Raw genomic sequence first — 18,946 nt, 5'->3', positions numbered from 1 at the left:
GTGGAACGCTAACCCTATTTGCAGTGATTTTAACCCGAAAAGTGGGTCCTCCTACTTTGAGTTTGTAAGGTGGAGCCGGCTAACGATTTGGTGCAACATTTTTAAAAATTTTGATCGAAATGTCACATTTGTTATTCAATGGCACATAGATCTACTTATTGTTATCTTGCACTCCGGCGCGCTTATTTCCATCACCCAGTCGTCGCCGCCACCTAGCCAGCTAGCCTTGTCCAGTAAAGTGAATCTACATTCCTTTAAAATACTTCGCCATCACAAAAGTTATGTTTGCTTAATGAAATATTATTTATTACTATAATTGATATTATTATTAAATTGTTACTTCAACATAATTTATTCAAATTTCTAAAGACTTTAATTTTGTTCTTAACATAGAGGATTTGCATTATTATTAGTTGCATACATTTTTTATTGTATGAATTTACAAATAAATAATAAAACTGCATTATATAAATTATTTTATTTTTAATATCATTTGTTTGTCACAATGTACATAGAATTGAAAAACTCATTTAAAATTCACTCAAGAGCACTTCATCTTCCTGCTATACTTGAAAGTTGTTTATAGTAACTATATGTAACAAACACACAATAAATTACAACTCCTGAAATAAAAGAAAGAAAGAAGTTCAATTCGAAAATATGGTATATTAATAAGTTAGGTTATTATTAAAGATGTAAGGATCTCACACTGACTTTGGGCAAATTTCTGAATCCATGCGGGGAAAATAAAAACAAAAAACTAAATAAAAAGTTAGATTGATGCTCACCTCCAAGAATAATATCCATGACGGGAAGCAAACAATAAAATTCGAAAAATATAAGGTACGCAGCAGACACAACTGATGTCACAACAATGCTTCCAGCAAAGCCAAACCATACGGCAAAATATTTCGTTTGCTCCTAAGCAAAAAATACAGAAAAAATAAGCATTATCTTCAGCTTGAACACATTTGAAGACTTTATTTATCCATTAAACAAAGGAACACTTAGTGTTTCATGTTGTAATGTAAGACCATATAATTATAAGCTATTATGAAAATGTTTAGTGCAACACTTAGCACTGAACAAACCGACGAGTTTAACGTATAACGAAACTGTCAACATGATGGCCAAAGAGGATGCAAGCAACGAGAAAAAAAAAATACTATAAACTACTAGATACTATATTAGAACTTTGGTTACCAAAAACAATATAAGAAGTAACAAATAATAGGAATTGTAGCAAATTATTTATAAAGGAATGGCCCCCAAAATTCAAAATCGTTCACGTTTAAAAATAGATTCGATTAGTAATTATTTTCTAAACAATATTGAGGTCTTACAGACTTATTCAACTATGAATGGGTTTAGTGGGAACGGAGAGTATGCATGTAGTGATTTATAATGGGAATGCATTTTTTTTTTATTTGGATTAAATTATTTTTTATAAAGGATATGAACAAAATTATAGATGTATATGCCTTCTTATATAATTTGTACATCAATAGGGCATGTCAATATAACATGAACAAAAAAACTTCGATTTATAGTAAATATTATAAACTATTAAACATTACAAGTAAGATAAACAATCAATCCAGTCAGTGTTGAAATAGATTATATTCCATTTATTTTATAAAAAGTGGATTCTAATAAAAGGGTTTTACAACTTTTGTTTTATAAAATAACTTTTTTCCTAAATTTCTCATGGTTTCTGGAATTTTATTAAACATTTTGGTTGCCATTATGCTCGTAATGTATTATAGGAATTTTGCAATATTTTTTTAGCTATCTGTAATTATTTTTGCTCTTTGAGCAAGTTCCATGAGGAGCACTCACCATCATTGCTGTAGATTAAAAAATCTACTGTGAACTATCCTACTACTTTCATTTGGGAGTTTTCTATGAACTCAAAATTTATTCAACACATTTAACTGCTCATTATAACATAAAACACTCAGAGTCATTCACTATACTGAAATAGTACTTTTGAGGGAAAAGTAGCTAAGATTTCTTTAATTGAACTGGACAAAATTATCAAAAGTTGTAGATCATTACTACAGCAACGAGAGTAAAGTAAAAATTTCAAATCTCAAAAAATTATAAAATTCTCTCAATAGTATTACTTTCGGTTAAGTGTTTTTGATCGTTTGGTAGCATTCAAGCCACCTGGTAGGCTTTCAATCCAATTATAAATTTCCAGCTTCCTGAAATTTTTAGTTTCTGAGATATTTACATTTGAGATTTTTGAAGGTTTAAAAGCATATACAGTATGTCAACCACGCACAGACTTGATAAACAAATTCAACTATGCATAAATTAACTGCGAATAAAAGATGTATAATTACTCGATATGCTCCTATTAGGATTAACAATGATGCTATGATGACCAAGATACAAATTAATATTTGTAGAAATATTCTGATTAATTCTGAAATAAAAAAATTAATCTATCAGTTATTTTATTTTTTTTTTTAATTAAAATAGACTTAGAATAGTCATTGTCTGATTGTAATTATTTAAAACAGTTACTTATGTTAGTCAAAAAATTAGAACTGTTCTTTCACCTGCCAAGACTTTAACTCTACTAAAAGAAGTTAGGTAATTGAGATAAATTCTCTAACTAAATGAATATGGTGGGCTCTCACATTCCTTATTTTTATTAAAATGTATGAGATAGATTTTTCTTTAATGCATACAACGTACAGATTATCTAGGTATTTTACTATATTATAAAATGTTACGAAAATTTGCACAAAAAAATAAATAGATAAATAAAAATTGTACCTATTACATTTAAAATTTCTTCTGTGTATCCATAATAAATGAGATATAAAACGTTCAGTATCACAAAGATCTGAAATAAAACCATTATAGAGATGAGCTGTTATAAAATTGACGTTTCAATTAACTTTTTATTATTCAAAATGGTCATATCAGAGATATATTAAAGATAAAAGATTTAGTCCAAACCGGTGTCGACCCTTCCATAAACTGCTGCCTATGCGCAGAATTCAAGAGTTCCACGGCTTGCAATAGTTGAATAGATATTTTTAAAATCATATTAATTATCATATTTACTAAAACCTTAGTGGTATTGTGTTAATAGTGAAGATTAGAGAGTAACACAAATGGATATGATTGTAATGGTAAACGCCGAGGCTGACAATTTAAGGGCGTCAAAACTGTTGCACTAAAATACCTTTGAAAAATTGCTTTACACAGAATCTGATTGCTTGAAAAATGTTTGCCCCCTTTAAAAGAAAACTTTTCATAAACTTTGCTCTTTAAATTTGTGTAGATCTTCAACTTTCTATTTAATTTTTTTTTTCTTTAAAAAATTTTCTCAGGAAATCCACTTTAACGTAGAAGATGGACGAGCTTCCCTCTGAAGCGCCAATTCTATGCAATGGACGGTACTATGTATCTCTTATAATATAATGTTAAGGACAATTAATTTAAGTGAGTTGATAAAACTCCTAGTTTGAAGAATTGACTAGAATATTACTAATTCTCTTTTGGGTTTGTTTAATTTACCGCATTTTCGCCATTTCAGAGAATTCTACTGAATCAGCACGTTAAGATTGACGAGAATCAAATATTAAGTATGTTGTAAAATTTATACTTATATCTATTAAATCAGGGTTGTAGTAAAAAAAAAAATGTACCCTATAATTTAAAGAAAATTTGGGAATTTCATCTTATATAGTAAAAGAGAAAAAATTATAAAAGCTGAGTGTTTTTTAATGTTACGCTTTTTCGTGCAATTTTTGCTGATCAACCTTTATACGCTTTATACAACTGACCTAACGGACAGTTTTAATTAAAAGAGTATATATTAAATTTTTATAGTTATACATAAACTAAGAAATACTTAGCAATTATCCTAAATTTTTGCTCGACATAATCGAATAAAGCGTCTAGTGATATTAATTGAAATCACAGTAGATAATCAATATTTTTCTAAAAGTTAGAACAATAATGTGAAGGAAAAAGAATTTGAGATTATTTTGTTGCACAGGCAGCTATATATTGACTCTCCTTCCCATTTTTAGGAAATTAGGTGAAACAAGATTTACTTACAAAACCACCATATCCAATGATTAAACAACCACTCTCGAGCTGAATAACAAAGCAGCAGTATTCCAAAACCATAGCTCAGATTTCTCTTCATTTATAAAACTACACATATTGAATTAATTAGTACTTTAAGTTTTAATATTTATCTGGGTAGGATATAACTAATTTATGGAATTAAAAAAATTTCTTTCAAACTAATAATTTACACAAGGCTTTTGCTGGTAATTATTGTATAATACAACCTTCAATTTATTTTTTAGTTAGCTAATTAAAAACAGTCTTGGATACATAAGAAGCTGTCGAATCTCTTAGAAATATCTCTGAGAAATTGTCAAACAATGATTGTATGAAGTTCCTTTGTGTGCCATAAACCATTATAAATTCCGTTCAAAATACCCATCAACAGTTTTTTTTAAGAATTCAGAAATATATTCAAAATAATAATAATCCCTATTAGATTAGGTTAGGTGGTTGTGTTCCTCCAGGAACTGCAGCCAAAAGAGGATTGTGCCAATCCTAAAGTTGTTCATTACGAGAAACCTCCGCTCTTTACAAGATTCTGGGATCTCCTGCCAGTCATTTTATGTTCAAATGCTATATCAAGTTATAAATTGTCTAAGAACTATTAAAAGAAAACTAAATAATTGTTTTAATTGTAAACGCTATTTAATTTATCTTAACACTTACTGAGTTATTTTGTCTCATTGTTTTCGTTTATTTATCAAACATTTCGCAAACGTGGCAACTAATATTAGTGACGTACAAGAACATAAATACAAAATAGATCATACACCTAGTCAATAGTAAAAAGTAAGAAGACATATATAATTTTGTATTAGACGTCGGTGAGTATAGGATCTAAGGGATAGGGCCGCGATTTATAAAGTTAGTATTTCATCATGAATGAAAGGCATTTTTATATAGTTTCATTGCTATGTAAGATTTGTATTTGAATTCGGGTTGAACTGTTAGGATCTTCTTATTTAACGCTTGAGAGAAATCTAAATTCTAGCCAATAAACACATATTGGATTCGGTATTAATTTGTTTATTAATCACCCTTTTAGGCTCCACCTCCAGAAATCCATTTCAATTTCTAAGAGCTTTTACGATGTGCTGCTCTTCTTTAAGGAAGTAAAATATTCGCTACTTCATCTCTACATTAATCACAACTTCAAAGCATAATTTACTAGGTCTTTATTACATTTTATACAACTATTTTATTTCCGTACTCCCTTGCAGTTCTTTCTGAAGTTCCCCGATAATAACACTCAGAAATTAGAACTACTTTCCAGTCTACATCAATCTGAAAGGGGATTCCCATCATATATTCCGCTTTTTTTTTGCTGCCCTCCGTACAAAACACTAATAGTGCCACTTCAACTGAGTAACTATATATAGTGTTATCTACACGAAGCTTTTTTTAACATGAAGGTCCAATCTTCCTCATCCCTGCATTAGGATCTGGCGTTAGCAAATAATAATTTTTACAAATCTCGCCTATTCACTTTCATTGTAGGTGGTTGATCGAATATTCCTTGACTGCTGAACAAGTGTATAAAATAATATGACGCCACGATAACCGTACAGTTAGAGGCGAAGCCGTATGTATTTTAATATTTGGTTCGATTCTACGCCTAGGATTTTATTTAATGGTTAATATGAGAAATTTTTATTCAAGTATATATGTATATGCCATTTATATAAGCATTGGGAATAATTTGAAAACTTCACTTAAAGTGCTCTTAAGAGAGTCAGATCAAATCTTCTCGAAAATAACTTGAGAGCAACAAGTTAAATCAATAATAATAAAGCAATCGTTGATTGCAAAGCGTTGATTGTGATAAGTGTACAACAGTAATGGTGCTTGTTAATGAGGAAAGAAATGTACAACAGAAAAGAAATAATTTCATGGAATAATAAAAGGTACACAATTATATTCCGAAAACATTTACTTTTCATCTGGCAACAGATGTTTTTTAAAATAAAAACAGTTTATTGTATTTAATTTCACCCAATTTGTTTTAAACAGAAAACCTATTTGCCAAAAACACCGACTTACATGGTTCGACTGTAAAGTTTACTACTTGATGTTTTAAATACTTTTTAGAACTGCCTTGCATCATCTGATTTTGAGCATTTAAACACAGACAGTGTTATACTATGCAGTTATCTTATCAGTTCGTGAGGGAACGACATTATCTCTTTTCTTAAAAAGGTTCACTAATTATATGAGGTATTTGTATGATGAAGCCACTTTAATTTATTACGAGTTTTTTTAGGTCTAAGTGCTGCAACCAACCTTCTTGCATTAGATTCTCAACATTTTTTTAATTCAGCCCATTTGAAAATCTAGGTAGAAAGCTAAGAATTTGAATGCTTTATTCAAAAGAATGAAATGATAAGCATAGAATGTAAATATTCTTCTCAAATTTTAAAAGTAAAAAATAAATAAATATACTCACAAAAAATCTCAAAGAAATCGTAGTAAATAAAATACAAAAATATCTCCTTTAAAGAAGATTGTAGGAAGATGAATGTTAAAAACTACAACAAGCAAGTTAGTTTAAAACCATTTTTTAAAACTCTTCATCCTAATATTTATACTTTGCAATTATTATTTTTACACTATTTCAATTTGTTGTTATATGGTGAACATATGTAAAATGTCATTACAAAAGAAAAAAGGCAACTAATAATTGAACCCACAATGCTGGAAAAGTTATTTTTTATAACGAAAAAAAAAAGAATTTTAACCTTCTGATAACGAAATAAAAATCAAATTAAGTTAGGTTGTTAACTAAATTGAGTAGCATAATAATGAGATCTACGAAAATTTAATCGCCAGTATTGCCTTGTATTCTTTTTTAGTTGAGTAATTATACAGATGACACATAAATTAAAACATTTATATAGATAAACAATTTAATAAGAAGAATTATATGATGACACATTATTTCAGTTCCTCACTTAACCGTCCATTGGAGCACACTTAACCGTCTACTTCAAAAAATTATGTAGAAAACTATTCAACCACTGACATTCCATAAAATCATGTAAATCAAGTCCACCATAGACGTACATTATTCAGATATGTATCTGCTTAATATCATTTACAGCAACGTCATGTTTGTGCAAGGCTGGTTCTGTCACCTACATATCTCTAGTTTTATAAAAACGTACAAGAAGAGTGAAATCACTTTGAAAATACGAATAGATAATCAAAATTACTTATTCATACGATTGTCCTCACACCTTAATGAAATCGTGAAATAAATATACTTAAAAAAAAATCTCAAAGAAATCGTTCTAAATAAAATACAAAATGATCTCCTTCAAAGAAGATTGAACTTCAAAGATGGATGCCTCTGAAATAACTGAGAAAGGTTAAGTCTTAAGAAGGATCTTCGGCCCAGTAAGAGGAGAGAAACACAAGAAAATTTAAGTCTGATAGGGAGATAAGGGATATGTTCTGAGATCAAATATTTTAGTTGTTAGCATAAAATGTAGGAGACTGAGGTCGACCAGTACTTTGCGGAGAGAGGGAGACCGACTGCAGAGAAAGATATTTACTGGCTCACTTTATTGGAGAAGTGAGGAAGAGGAAACGATCTCATATGAGCACGCTTGACCAAATAATAAAAAAAATTAACTAATTGCTGGAATAGACTAAGGTCAGAGAAGTGAACGACAACTTTTTGAGGAGGCCACGTTCCTGGTAGAACCGTCCAGCCAGTAAAGAAGACGAATAAAGAGAGACATGCTCTCTGAAACCTGCTTCCAGTGACTAAAATCTATTTTGCTTCTTTCATTTGGTCTATACAGCGAACTAAAATTCTGGCGATAAACTCTTAGGGTTTGTAAGAAGTGTCATCGTGTTTAACTAAACACATTAGATTGTATACAAAGAATATTCTAAAAATTATAATTTGTTCAAATTCGGGTACAGGACCGAATCGAAATATAAAAACTGTTAAAGTTTACAGAAATTAACTCACAGTAAAGACATAAAAGTTGAATCAATGGAGCTTAAATTTTTATTAATTGGACGCAATTACTGGACCAACGACGCTGATTCAGCAGTTATAGACGCTCATGCAAAAAAAAAAAATCTATATTTAGCGACTGCTATCATGTAATCCAAAATAGTAAAAGGAAAAACCCTTTCAGCATTGAGGGCGGAAGTGGAAGTCAATCCGTGTCAGAAAATCGAGGAACTTCTAAACACTCTTTACCAACCTTAGTCGACCATCCAAGAACATTTGCAGCAGATTGGTAAAGTAAGCAGAGCAGGTTTTGGGGTCCCGCATAATCTGTCCGAATAAAGAAAGCTAACCGGTCTACCACATGCAACTTATTGCTCCAGCGGCACAATAAAGAAGCGTTTTTGAGCGCTTGATCACTGGAGATGAAAAATGGGTCCTCTATGATAAACCAAAACGCAAAAGGCAGTGGCTCACTCCGAATGAATCGCCACGAAGTACAGCTAAGCCAGGTTTATACCCAAAAAAAAAGCGCTTTTGTGAGTTTGGTAGAGTATGCGCAGGGTCGTTCACTTTGAAGTGCTGAAACCTTGGCATATGTGAATGCAGACCTTTATTGCGAACAATTGGATCGAGTAAATCAATCTCTAATTGAAAAGTGTTCAGCGATTGTCGACAAAAAAGCTGCAACACGATAATGCAAGACCGCACTGCAGAAGACGAACCCTGGAAAAAATTAATTAATTGTGGTAGGAGGTATTCCCTCACCCACCATACTTATTTCTATTTATTCCGATCGCAACATTTTTTAAGCGACCAAAAAATTGAAAATTTGGATGATGTCAAATGAAAACCATTGATTTTTATCGTTCCGGTATTGAAAATTTACACACTAGGTAAAAGGTTGTTGATAATGGGGGTAATTACACCATTGGTTAAAAATAACTGGTTAAAAATTTATTTGTTTGAAGTTAATGTAAAAAACGACATTAATAAAATAATGTAATGCCTGGACCTTGGAAAAAGTATTATCACGAAACAAAATGACAAATATCAATGAACTGATTATAAAGTAAAATACCAAAGTACAAGGATGAGACGCGGGACTGGCAACTTGTTAGTTGCTCGGTGCTTCCTGTTAATGCGATACTCCGGGTGCGTTCCACTTGGCGACCACAACGACCAAAACATACTTTCAGGCGTTCCACTTGGCGACCGCGGTCGTTGTGGTCGTGGCGAAAACGTCACTAATGACGTCATTATTTTCGCCCACACAACGACCACAACGCCCCATCTATAGAGCTGGGTCGAAGTGGGCGTTCAGAGTTGGCGCAATTTTTAAAACAAAATATGGCGACCGAAAAAATTATCTCATGTAAATGAAAGTATTATTTCATGTAAAAAATAGAATGTGTTTCTCGAAAGTCTACAAAAAATAAATAAATAAATATTTACTTATCCCTTTACACACTAAATCACTGAATAACACAAAATCATTTACCTGAAATAACTTTTAAATTCTTCATTTGAATAAAGATCAATTACTCTGATAGCTAATAATACGTGGCCTAAGTTTTCGCTTTTTATCATTGCGTTTTTGTAAAATTACATTCGACTCTAATCGGAACTAGATAAAGAACTTTCTAAAGCATTAATAATAAATATCCAACTGTTGCCACAAAAGACATTTTAATTTTATTTAAACGTAAATTTTATAAATACTCCACTAAAATGTAATATAAAAAATTGAATTATATATATTCTTTTAATATAAGTCAACTTTACCAATAATTAATAAAGTTTATTGTAACTGCTTATAAATGGGGTTTAAATTAAAAAATAACCTCTTCAAGCTTCTAACTTATTTTCGAGGCCGCCATATGTAATGTTTACATGAACGGTTAAAACGCCCACAGTCCGTTCCACTTGGGTTTTCGATCGCAACGCTCACAAGCAAGTGGAACGGCCAAAATCGCGGTCGTGGTCGTGGTCGTTGTGGTCGCCAAGTGGAACGCACCCTCCGTCGTACGTTCAGTTGTAACCTTCCGTCTCGGTTAAAACAGCTGCTCATTCTGTGGCACTGACTCATTAGATAAAAGTTATTACGAGCAATGTTAAGTGCACGGGTTAGTGACTAAACAAACGTTAATAAATCAATACTTCACTATGTTTCAGTCCGGAACTAATTATCCCAGACTAAAAACTAATCTCAGATTAGCTATTAACAGACTTAAGCTGTTGGAGAAGAAAAAATCGGAACTCGCACAAAAAGCTCGCAAAGAAATTGCTGATTACATTTCTGAAGGAAAATATGAAAGAGCTAAAATAAGAGTTGAACATATAATTAGAGAAGATTATCTTGTTGAAGCAATGGAATTAATAGAAATGTACTGTGATCTACTTTTATCTAGATTTGGACTTCTACAGGAAATGAAGTAAGAGCATTGGTATAGTTTTTTAACTTGTAAGCTGTTAACATTTTTTTCATTGCTCAAATTTTTATAGGGAATTGGATCCAAGCTTATGTGAACCTATTTCTAGTCTCCTTTGGGTAGCTCCTAGGTTGGGCAGTGAAGTGGCAGAGTTGAAAATGATATCTGATCAGTTAACTGCAAAGTATGGCAAAAAATACACTGAGGTAATGGAATAATCTTTTGAAAAGTAATGTAAATAAAAACAAAGCTTTCACATTTAAATAATGCGATTTCGAAAAAGTATTTTGTCTTTGTTTTCGGTTGTTTGCATTTTAAGTAATACTAATCTGTATTTTAATTAGTTGGATTTGCAATACTAAACGAAATCACCGACTGCAGTATAGTTTCCTTATAGTTGTAGTTGCTTCATTTCTGCCTTGTAAAAGTGACAAAAATAAAATTTAGCATCCTCTTCTTTTTTTAAATCTTGTTCAGGCTTGCCGTATAGGTGCAATGGATTCCATATCTGAAAAGCTGAGACACAAATTAAGCTCCCAGGCTCCTCCGAAGATTCTTATTGAAAAATATTTGATTGAAATTGCTAAAATTTATAACATTTCTTACGATCCTGATCCTCAAGTGAGTACAAATATTTTATTCAATTAACCATTTTACCGTCAGTGCATTCATTGAAAAGTATTATCAAATCACATGAGATATAAATGTATCGAAGTATTTTAAATTTTGTTTTAAGGTGATGCGAGAATATGAGCAAACTAAAGGAATGGACGCTTTACTTTTTGATTCAAGCGGTTCTGGAGCCAACAATTTAGATGGACCAAGACCTCCTGGTTTTGTGGACTTTCCTCAGCCTCCTTTAATTCCTGATTTTCAGCCATTTAACTATCCGGTAAAAAAAGAGTATATTTTAATAAATGTTATAGTTCTGATAAATATAGCTTGGCATTAATAATTGCTAAAATTCCCGAGATGAATTTATGCCAAATTCAAGATATTAGAAAGCGAAATAGCTTCCATTACTAAAGTAGGTAGTATTTTTTCGTTATTAATATTTATTAGGAATATTAGTAGCACGTATATTTGTTTAACATTTTTCAAGTTCAATTTTTAGTGGAATTACAAAATTTATTGAATATATTTTAGCCTCAAAATCCAATGCCACCTTCACAAAAAGAAGACGTAGTAAATCCAGTAGCCCCACCGTTCTCTTACAACATACCACCTTCAATGATGGACAACTTATCTCCGTATGATGCTACCAAGACTATAAATGTAAGATTAATTAAACTTCACATTTTTCTTTCATTAGATAAAATAACATTTTTTGATTAATGTAATAATATTTAATAATTGAACGGAATTGTGGAGAATTCCATTGATAATAACTTAGATTTTTACAGCAATTAAGTTTGTTTTTGCAATCGTGCAAAGTACTGAAACGTGGTGCATTAGCTAATGAAGCCCACGTCTACGAAAGGGAACTAACCTATCGATAATAGTTCCAGAGATATTAGCTTTTCTACCAAATTTTTCCCTGATAATATGCAATAGATTGCAAAATTTGGAGGTGGTTTGATGTCTCATTGACAGAATGGCTTTAAAAGAGACAGATCTTATGTGGATGAAGTCTTCACCTTAAAACAGTTGAGAAAACAGACGCATATTTTGTCTAAGTGGAAATACTAATGCTCATACTGAGTGGAAGGGAAAAGCATGTAAGAAAATTTAGGAATCTACAAAGATGACTTGGGAAACTGGCTCAGACCTAAATTTCTTTAATGTGTGAGAGGATACAGAAAGGTTGCTTATCATTCACCTTTTTTAATTTATATATTGAATATATTTTAACGAATTGGAAAGTGTAATCTTAGATTTGGAACTGGTGCACGCACTATACAATTAATCTCTGCGGATGACGTGGCCCGCTTTATTCACCCAGAAAATAGCTCCATAGAATTCAGCGTTTTAGTGCACAACCGAATAATTTGGCTGATGAGTGTCTGCTACTAAAAGGTGCACTTTGGCTTTAAAGAGAAAAGAGCCCATGAGATCAAGATTACAATTGAAGACAGTATTGTTGATGTCGACACTAAAATTTTAAAGTTAAGAATAATTGCAGGGAAGGGATTAGCTATGAGGTTAGCATACTGGACTCCCACGCGGAGGTCCCGGGTTCGAATCCAGCAGCTGACCCTTAGATTTTCTCTTCCTAGGAGCTTCTTACAGCTCACTGTCCGGTGATGGACAGTGTTGTCTGTAACGAGAGAACACTGTCCGGAGGCCGGCAGTGCACTGGAAAAAGCTCCGGGCGCTAATGACCTCAGCTGTTGATGCGCCAAAAAAAAAAAAAAAAAAAAAAAAAAAAAAAAAAAAAAAAAAATTGCAGGAGAGTAAAAAGGACCTAAATTTATTCAAACTAAGCTTTAACCATAGCAATGATAGTAATACCAATACTGTTGTGTGTCGTCAAGTTGTGGTTTTTGAGAGGAATAGAGGGAAGAATACATATTTTACTTGGAAATTAACAGTAAAAGTTTGGAGATGTGATTTGGACAAGAGTGGCTTTCTCTCTATGCCAGGGAAGATGGATTATTCAAATCAAGATATAGAAAGCTGTTAGCTACACACCATTTGCATTGAGTGTTATCGGTTGGTTCTTTGCATGAGGATCAGCACGCCTAGTTTTAAGGTTAGTAATTTAGCATTGGCGACCATTAATTGAAATGTTACAGTCAACGTATAAAAGATATTGAGACAATATCGTAGGATAGTGTCGTAGGCAGGTCCTGAGGACTGAGACAGAGATTAGATCGCACTATCAGACATCTGGCTGCGAATTATGTTCTCGTCGTTTATTTGATTATTCAAGTCGTCCTAGTTACAAGGAGTAACAAAATCTTAATGAAATATAGAGATTAATTTGCTTAGAGTGAAGAGCTATGAATATTACTCTTTTGGCTGTTATTTAAATGATCCTAAATCTGTTTTATTGGATGGGGAAGTCAAGATAGCATTTTGCAAAATGAATATTTAGGAGAAGTGGAATAAGAATGTTCGTAGGAATCTGTGAGAAAACGAGGATGATATGCGGATTGATACAAGAAAGTACTAGTCTTACAGGATCAGATATTTGGACAGGAAGTGAAGGTTCTGGGGAAAGACTACTCCTCAGTCGTAGGGTTACTGCGTTTTTCAAGCAGAAGCTTGGCGATTAATTCATGAATGTAGTTAAAGAAAGTTAGGAACCAATAGAAAAACAAATTAGATTATTCTCTAGAATTGGACTGCTTTAAAAGCAATGACTGTGCTGGAAGGTTCATCAAAGCTTGTAAGAGGATGCCAAAGATAACTTGAATAAAGTAGAATAGCTCTTTTGAATTCCTGCTGCAGATTTGACTCGAAGAGCCTAGATTGACTGATTACTTCATGCCTTACTTGCGAGTCACCTATTCTTTTAAGGGTTACTTGAATAGGCGCATCGCAGCAAAAAGGAATTAAAGGAACAAGAGAAACTGTGACACACTACTCGAGGTTTGTAAAGCCGGGTTTATTATTTTACAAAAGCATTTTACATTTTATTAATAAAAACAAGTTAGTTAAGTTTTATTACTTTCTTTTTATCTGGTAAATCTCAGATACAAGCATTTTCATTTATTCCACGAATTTGTTAAGTGACTGACCTTTCTTACCGACTTTCGTTCCTTAAATGAGAGATTTGTATAATTTTTATATAAATGTTATTTGAATTTATTCTGTAGTTCAGATATGAATAATCTCTAGAAGCTTAGTAGATGTTTTAAGCTGTTTCGAAACATTTGGATAAGCCATTTCTTTACGTGATGGACACCAGGTTTAGTGACATCGTCCTGTTGAAAAATAATTGGCCTCCAGAATCGAAATTAGAGGGGACGTGATTTGTTACAATTTCTAAATAGGCATTTTGATTTATTTTCCCAATATGATACATAGTTCCATCACCTGAATTACTCATTTATTACGTTACCAAGTATATTTTCATTGAAAGTTTTCTTAAGCGTTAAATATTTGTAAATACCATTTAATTTGCTAGTTGGAGTATCCCTGGAAAAAGAGGTACTATTTACTTTTACTATAAATAACAATAGTCACTTGTATATTTTCCTATCAATATTTTAAAAAATTATAGTAAAACAAAAATTGGAAGCGTATTTACATTCCATTGAATAATGTATATAATTAACAATTAATTTAAAATTAACTATAAGTATTTTTATGTTATTTTTTAGACTTATGTGTTGCCTCCTGATATTCCTGTGGCTGGAAATAATTCAGACACCAATAAACAGGTGTGTATAAATTTTTATTTTATTTTTTTTTGTTATTTTATATATCCAGGAAGAACATCACTAATCAGTTCACTTATAACGAAAGAGACATTGGTTATACCTGACATGAATCAATTTCATATTTATTTACTAACGTAAACATTATGTAGTAATAATTTATTTTTCAGACTAATGAACAGCCGAAGCCATTACCTCGTTCGAAAATGTCTCCGGACATAACTTTACCCGACTTGCCTTCAGTGCCTGATGATGCTTTGCCAAAAAATCACGATAATCCACCATCAGATGGCGAAGACGATTTTACAGACATAGCAAGAAGATTCGAAGAACTGAAAAAAAGAAAATAATGGGTTCTGTATCGAATTGTAAAAGAAGTTCGTTCACCTTATTGTTCTAATTTACAGTAAACAAGCAATGATTACTATAAAAGAAATAAAAAGAAGCTTAGTCCGCACGCCAGAGCTAATTAAATTGTTCATTGAAATAACATGTTTATTGGTGAAAATTGTAGATAAATAGTTTGAAACTGTTACAATGATCTTTCAAGAACTCCTTATACATTAACCTATGGGAGCAATTTAGTAATAGTTTCCTTTCATTTGTTTAGTGTATTAATGGCAAAAGAAGGGAATGATTTCATATATCTTTTCTCATTTTATTCATGTTTCAGTTGCTTTTAAAAACTTTTTGTTTTTGTTAATAATTCACATGTCCTGACAAATCAAGGCCTTTTTTTGACATTCAGCTTTGATGCTCAATTATCTATATGCAACTTGTAATATTACCAGTTATCGAATAATTCCTGAATAAAATTGCACTATCCAGAATGTTCTACATTCTTAGTTTAATTTTTCGTTCCGAATTATTTTATTCAATAGTATGTATTCGAATGGTTAATCTAACTAATTTGAGAAGAAAAAATTTGTACTAGGCTTCCTTTCGGCATATCTGTTGCTGACTTCATTACATAGGGTTATATTTTAACTGTTTTGTACCCTGAAATGTTAAAAACTTAGGGACTTGATTGGTTAAAGAGGTGCTTGATTTTTTTTTTTAATTGAATTTCCATCCTTCACTCATTTGCTTACATTTATTTAATTACGCCTCAATCCTAAATATAGATTAAAAATTATTTTACTTTTGATTAAGCATTTATACTCATTTTTACTGTTTTTTTTTTCAAATTAAATAATTTCTTCGGAAAATCGAAGAAAAAATAAAAGCAATACACACTGAGATTTAAAATAATTTTTCTTTAGTAATTTCTTTCCTTACACCTTATGGTGTAACCAAATAAAGGAAATGTGAGGTTGTTTTGCAAAAAAGTATTAGGAGATGGAGTAATGTATAAGTACATCTTAAAGTCATGTTGTCATGGTCATTTAATTTAAAGCTGAAAACAAATATTGGAGAAGCATTATGTAAATTTTAGATCATAAAGTAAATTTTATTCTTAAATGTATATATTATATAAATTCTTGTTAACTGCATTATTTTAACTTTTTAAGAAATAACAAATGATTTTTTAACTTCTAAGTTTCAATTATATCTTTTCATTTCATTGTTATACTTGAATTTAAATTTATTATATGGATTATGAAATCTTTCAATTTATTTAACTTGCTTACACATTTATTCGATTATTTTTTCGTAGCAATAAAGATATTTTTACAGATTTTTCGTATTTTTATTAAAAGTACATAGTTAAAATTTAATTTTGAAGAATCAGCTTATGTACTGTTAAGGCTAAACATAAAGTTAGAACAAGTTTTGGTTTCAGTCATTTTAATCGCAATGGATGTGGTGCTCGAAAATTAGTAAACATTACTGAATAATACAAAGGGAGAATGTTTTTTTTAAGGCGTGGGGGGATTATTTTTTTTTAATCTTTTTTTTTTAAATGGAGACATAATTATTTTAGATGTTTGAAACACGGTCCACATTAATGCTAAAAGAAATTATTGCTAGAAATAATTTTATTATTTCTAAAAACTATTATTGCAAGAAATAATATACAGGCATCGCCCGCAAATTTAGATTCCAGAGGTTATATTCTTTTCAGTAGGATGAAGCGACCAATCCTGCTTCTCCCCAGATAAAGTAAACAGCTATTTTTCAAATTTGCCGAAGCAGGTTCAAATTCCTTCTCATACTAGACGTCAATCCTGCAATGCACTTTGGGTTGAAGTTGAAAGAATTATAAAACAACAGTTATGAAATAAAAACGTACTTTTAGAAGTAAAAGAATGTAGCCTCAATCTAAGTGACGCGCACTCAACAAAAAGCTTATAAAACATTGCCCATTTTTCAGGCGGTTTGTGTCCAGCTACCGAATTAATCGTCGCGAAAATCTTGCAACTGAAGTAAAAACGGATATTATAACGACTCTTTTATCGGTAAAACGTGATCTCCATGCACCTTTTTTTATCACTTTTCTCACGCCATCTTCCTATTTTTTGTTTATACTTAATGCTAATTCAAGTTTACATAAGTACAATATGCGTTAATTTGTGCCATAAAATGCACTAATCAACTAGTACTATACATGAAAAAAGGGAATGCAGACTTTTGTACTAATTGTACATCACAGCATGCACCTTTATTAACAAATTATTAATCAACACTTACTTCAATATTTTATTGTACAAAAAAGAAGATTCTTGAAACTAAAAGAAAATATTTCACAATAAAAATATCCAGATATACTTAAACCTATAATAGTCAACGAATACAGTTGTACTGAAGGAAATCAACAGTTACAAATCCTTGTGATGTATCGGAAAGGGGTGTAAGTCCACTACGCTCCACTGGCGAATGCACTTTGATCTGCCTAATATGAGTATCACGTCCATTTTGATGATTGCTTATAACTGCAATTTGAATCATGAAAGTTCTTAGTTGCCTGCCTTTAGTATCTTTAACAGGTATTATAATCCATCCTGCTGGTTCATGCAAATCCAGGACCTCAACCTCTTGAATATCATTGTAACTAGCTCCTGCTCTTATAGAAATTCTTGAAGGAGTGTAACTCTCATCAAGTTTATAATCGGTATAAATACAAACATCAGAAACAGTGGTTTTTCTTTTAAACTGTATACTCACTAAATGAGGTAACTGACCATCTGATTGCCAGTAAGTATCCAAAAGATCATCCCTTAGTTGATCAACACCAAAACCTGGCTTACAAGTTGACAATGTCCATATTGACTGGCCTCCTACTTCTCTTAATTTGCCAATACGAACTCCATGGAATGGATCTGGTGGCTCGACAGGTTTCTCCTCTGGTTTATTTTCAGCATCATTTTCCATGGCATTGAATCATTTAAGCATACAATAACTTCTCATTAATCAATGTTAACGTATTTATGAAATATAAATAAAAAAAATTACAGGAGTTAAAGGATTACAACGCTTGATACTGAGAAATAAGTAACGTTAACGGTATTGAGAAATAAGTTCGATAAATAAGAATACAGAATTTCAATAAACCATGTCCTCAAAAACTAACCAAGATTTGTGTTTCAGTTAACATCACTTTTAAGATTCTTAAATTAAGAACAGTTAAACTGTACGCGTAAATAGGTTGCACTCATTACACAAGGTTAGGTTACCTTATCAATCGTTACTTTGAGTTAGTTCTTCCAATTTCTTTGTTATGATTTCTTTATAATTTTTGCTGATTTTATGAAAATGTTATGGTTTCCTTTTGATCGATTAATAAATACAGAAAGTCTTCTGATTCAAGTCACCTGAAATGTGACAAATAATATGGTACCCCCAGAAAAGTTGAGAAACTTAGTAAAGGAAAACCACGGATTGAAGTTCTGAGTCAGTGTTACGCCTCTTAAATCAGAGAAAAAATAGATTTGCCCAATTAATCAGCATTTATAAAGTGATATTGATTTTTTTTTTTCAAATATGCAGATTTCGATAAGCTGAGTGTGATTATTTAGGATAGACAGACCATAATGATGGTGATAATATACGTGATAATTTTCCATTGAAATGTATTATTGGAAATGGTATAATCGGCCGAAGCTAACACTAATTGAGATGAAAGGAAGGAAATGAAATAATCTCAATCCATTGAATGGGTGATTTTATTTATGGGTTTCCATTAAAAA

At 31.5% G+C, this 18,946-nt stretch overlaps 3 protein-coding genes across 4 annotated transcripts; 1 reads left to right on the top strand and 2 right to left on the bottom strand.

Moving 5' to 3' along the window:
* Window positions 1-442: 442 nt before the first annotated feature.
* On the bottom strand, window positions 443-9,748 carry LOC141457833 (uncharacterized). 2 transcript variants are annotated; one of them, XM_074135132.1, is made up of 6 exons: window positions 9,144-9,748; window positions 4,084-4,182; window positions 2,788-2,857; window positions 2,349-2,431; window positions 789-921; window positions 443-623 (listed from the first exon to the last, which is right to left on the bottom strand). In XM_074135132.1, the coding sequence occupies exons 2-6, from the start codon at window positions 4,153-4,155 to the stop codon at window positions 553-555; spliced, it is 429 nt and encodes a 142-aa protein (XP_073991233.1). In that variant the 5' UTR covers window positions 4,156-4,182; window positions 9,144-9,748; the 3' UTR covers window positions 443-552. The 2 variants fall into 2 exon arrangements, with proteins under 2 accessions (XP_073991233.1, XP_073991224.1); XM_074135123.1 differs by lacking the exon at window positions 9,144-9,748 and adding an exon at window positions 6,545-7,246 and having other exon boundaries at window positions 444-623.
* Window positions 9,749-10,072: 324 nt separating this feature from the next.
* On the top strand, window positions 10,073-16,498 carry Ist1 (increased sodium tolerance 1-like protein). Its single transcript, XM_074135058.1, has 7 exons — window positions 10,073-10,497; window positions 10,568-10,700; window positions 10,972-11,115; window positions 11,231-11,386; window positions 11,641-11,769; window positions 14,763-14,822; window positions 14,990-16,498. The coding sequence occupies exons 1-7, from the start codon at window positions 10,229-10,231 to the stop codon at window positions 15,167-15,169; spliced, it is 1,071 nt and encodes a 356-aa protein (XP_073991159.1). The 5' UTR covers window positions 10,073-10,228; the 3' UTR covers window positions 15,170-16,498.
* APC10 (anaphase-promoting complex subunit 10) lies at window positions 14,024-18,931 on the bottom strand. The gene is made up of 3 exons (XM_074135100.1): window positions 17,451-18,931; window positions 15,015-15,151; window positions 14,024-14,577 (listed from the first exon to the last, which is right to left on the bottom strand). The coding sequence occupies exon 1, from the start codon at window positions 18,129-18,131 to the stop codon at window positions 17,544-17,546; it is 588 nt and encodes a 195-aa protein (XP_073991201.1). The 5' UTR covers window positions 18,132-18,931; the 3' UTR covers window positions 14,024-14,577; window positions 15,015-15,151; window positions 17,451-17,543.
* Between the last annotated feature and the right edge of the window lie 15 nt (window positions 18,932-18,946).

The sequence above is a fragment of the Rhodnius prolixus genome, unplaced genomic scaffold (genome assembly GCF_049639745.1).
Source record: "Rhodnius prolixus isolate KJV_2025 unplaced genomic scaffold, Rpr scaffold_1, whole genome shotgun sequence".
Taxonomy (NCBI): Eukaryota; Metazoa; Arthropoda; class Insecta; order Hemiptera; family Reduviidae; genus Rhodnius; species Rhodnius prolixus.
The sequence above is the reverse complement of the archived record's forward strand: the minus strand, read 5'-3'. Positions and strand labels throughout refer to the sequence as shown.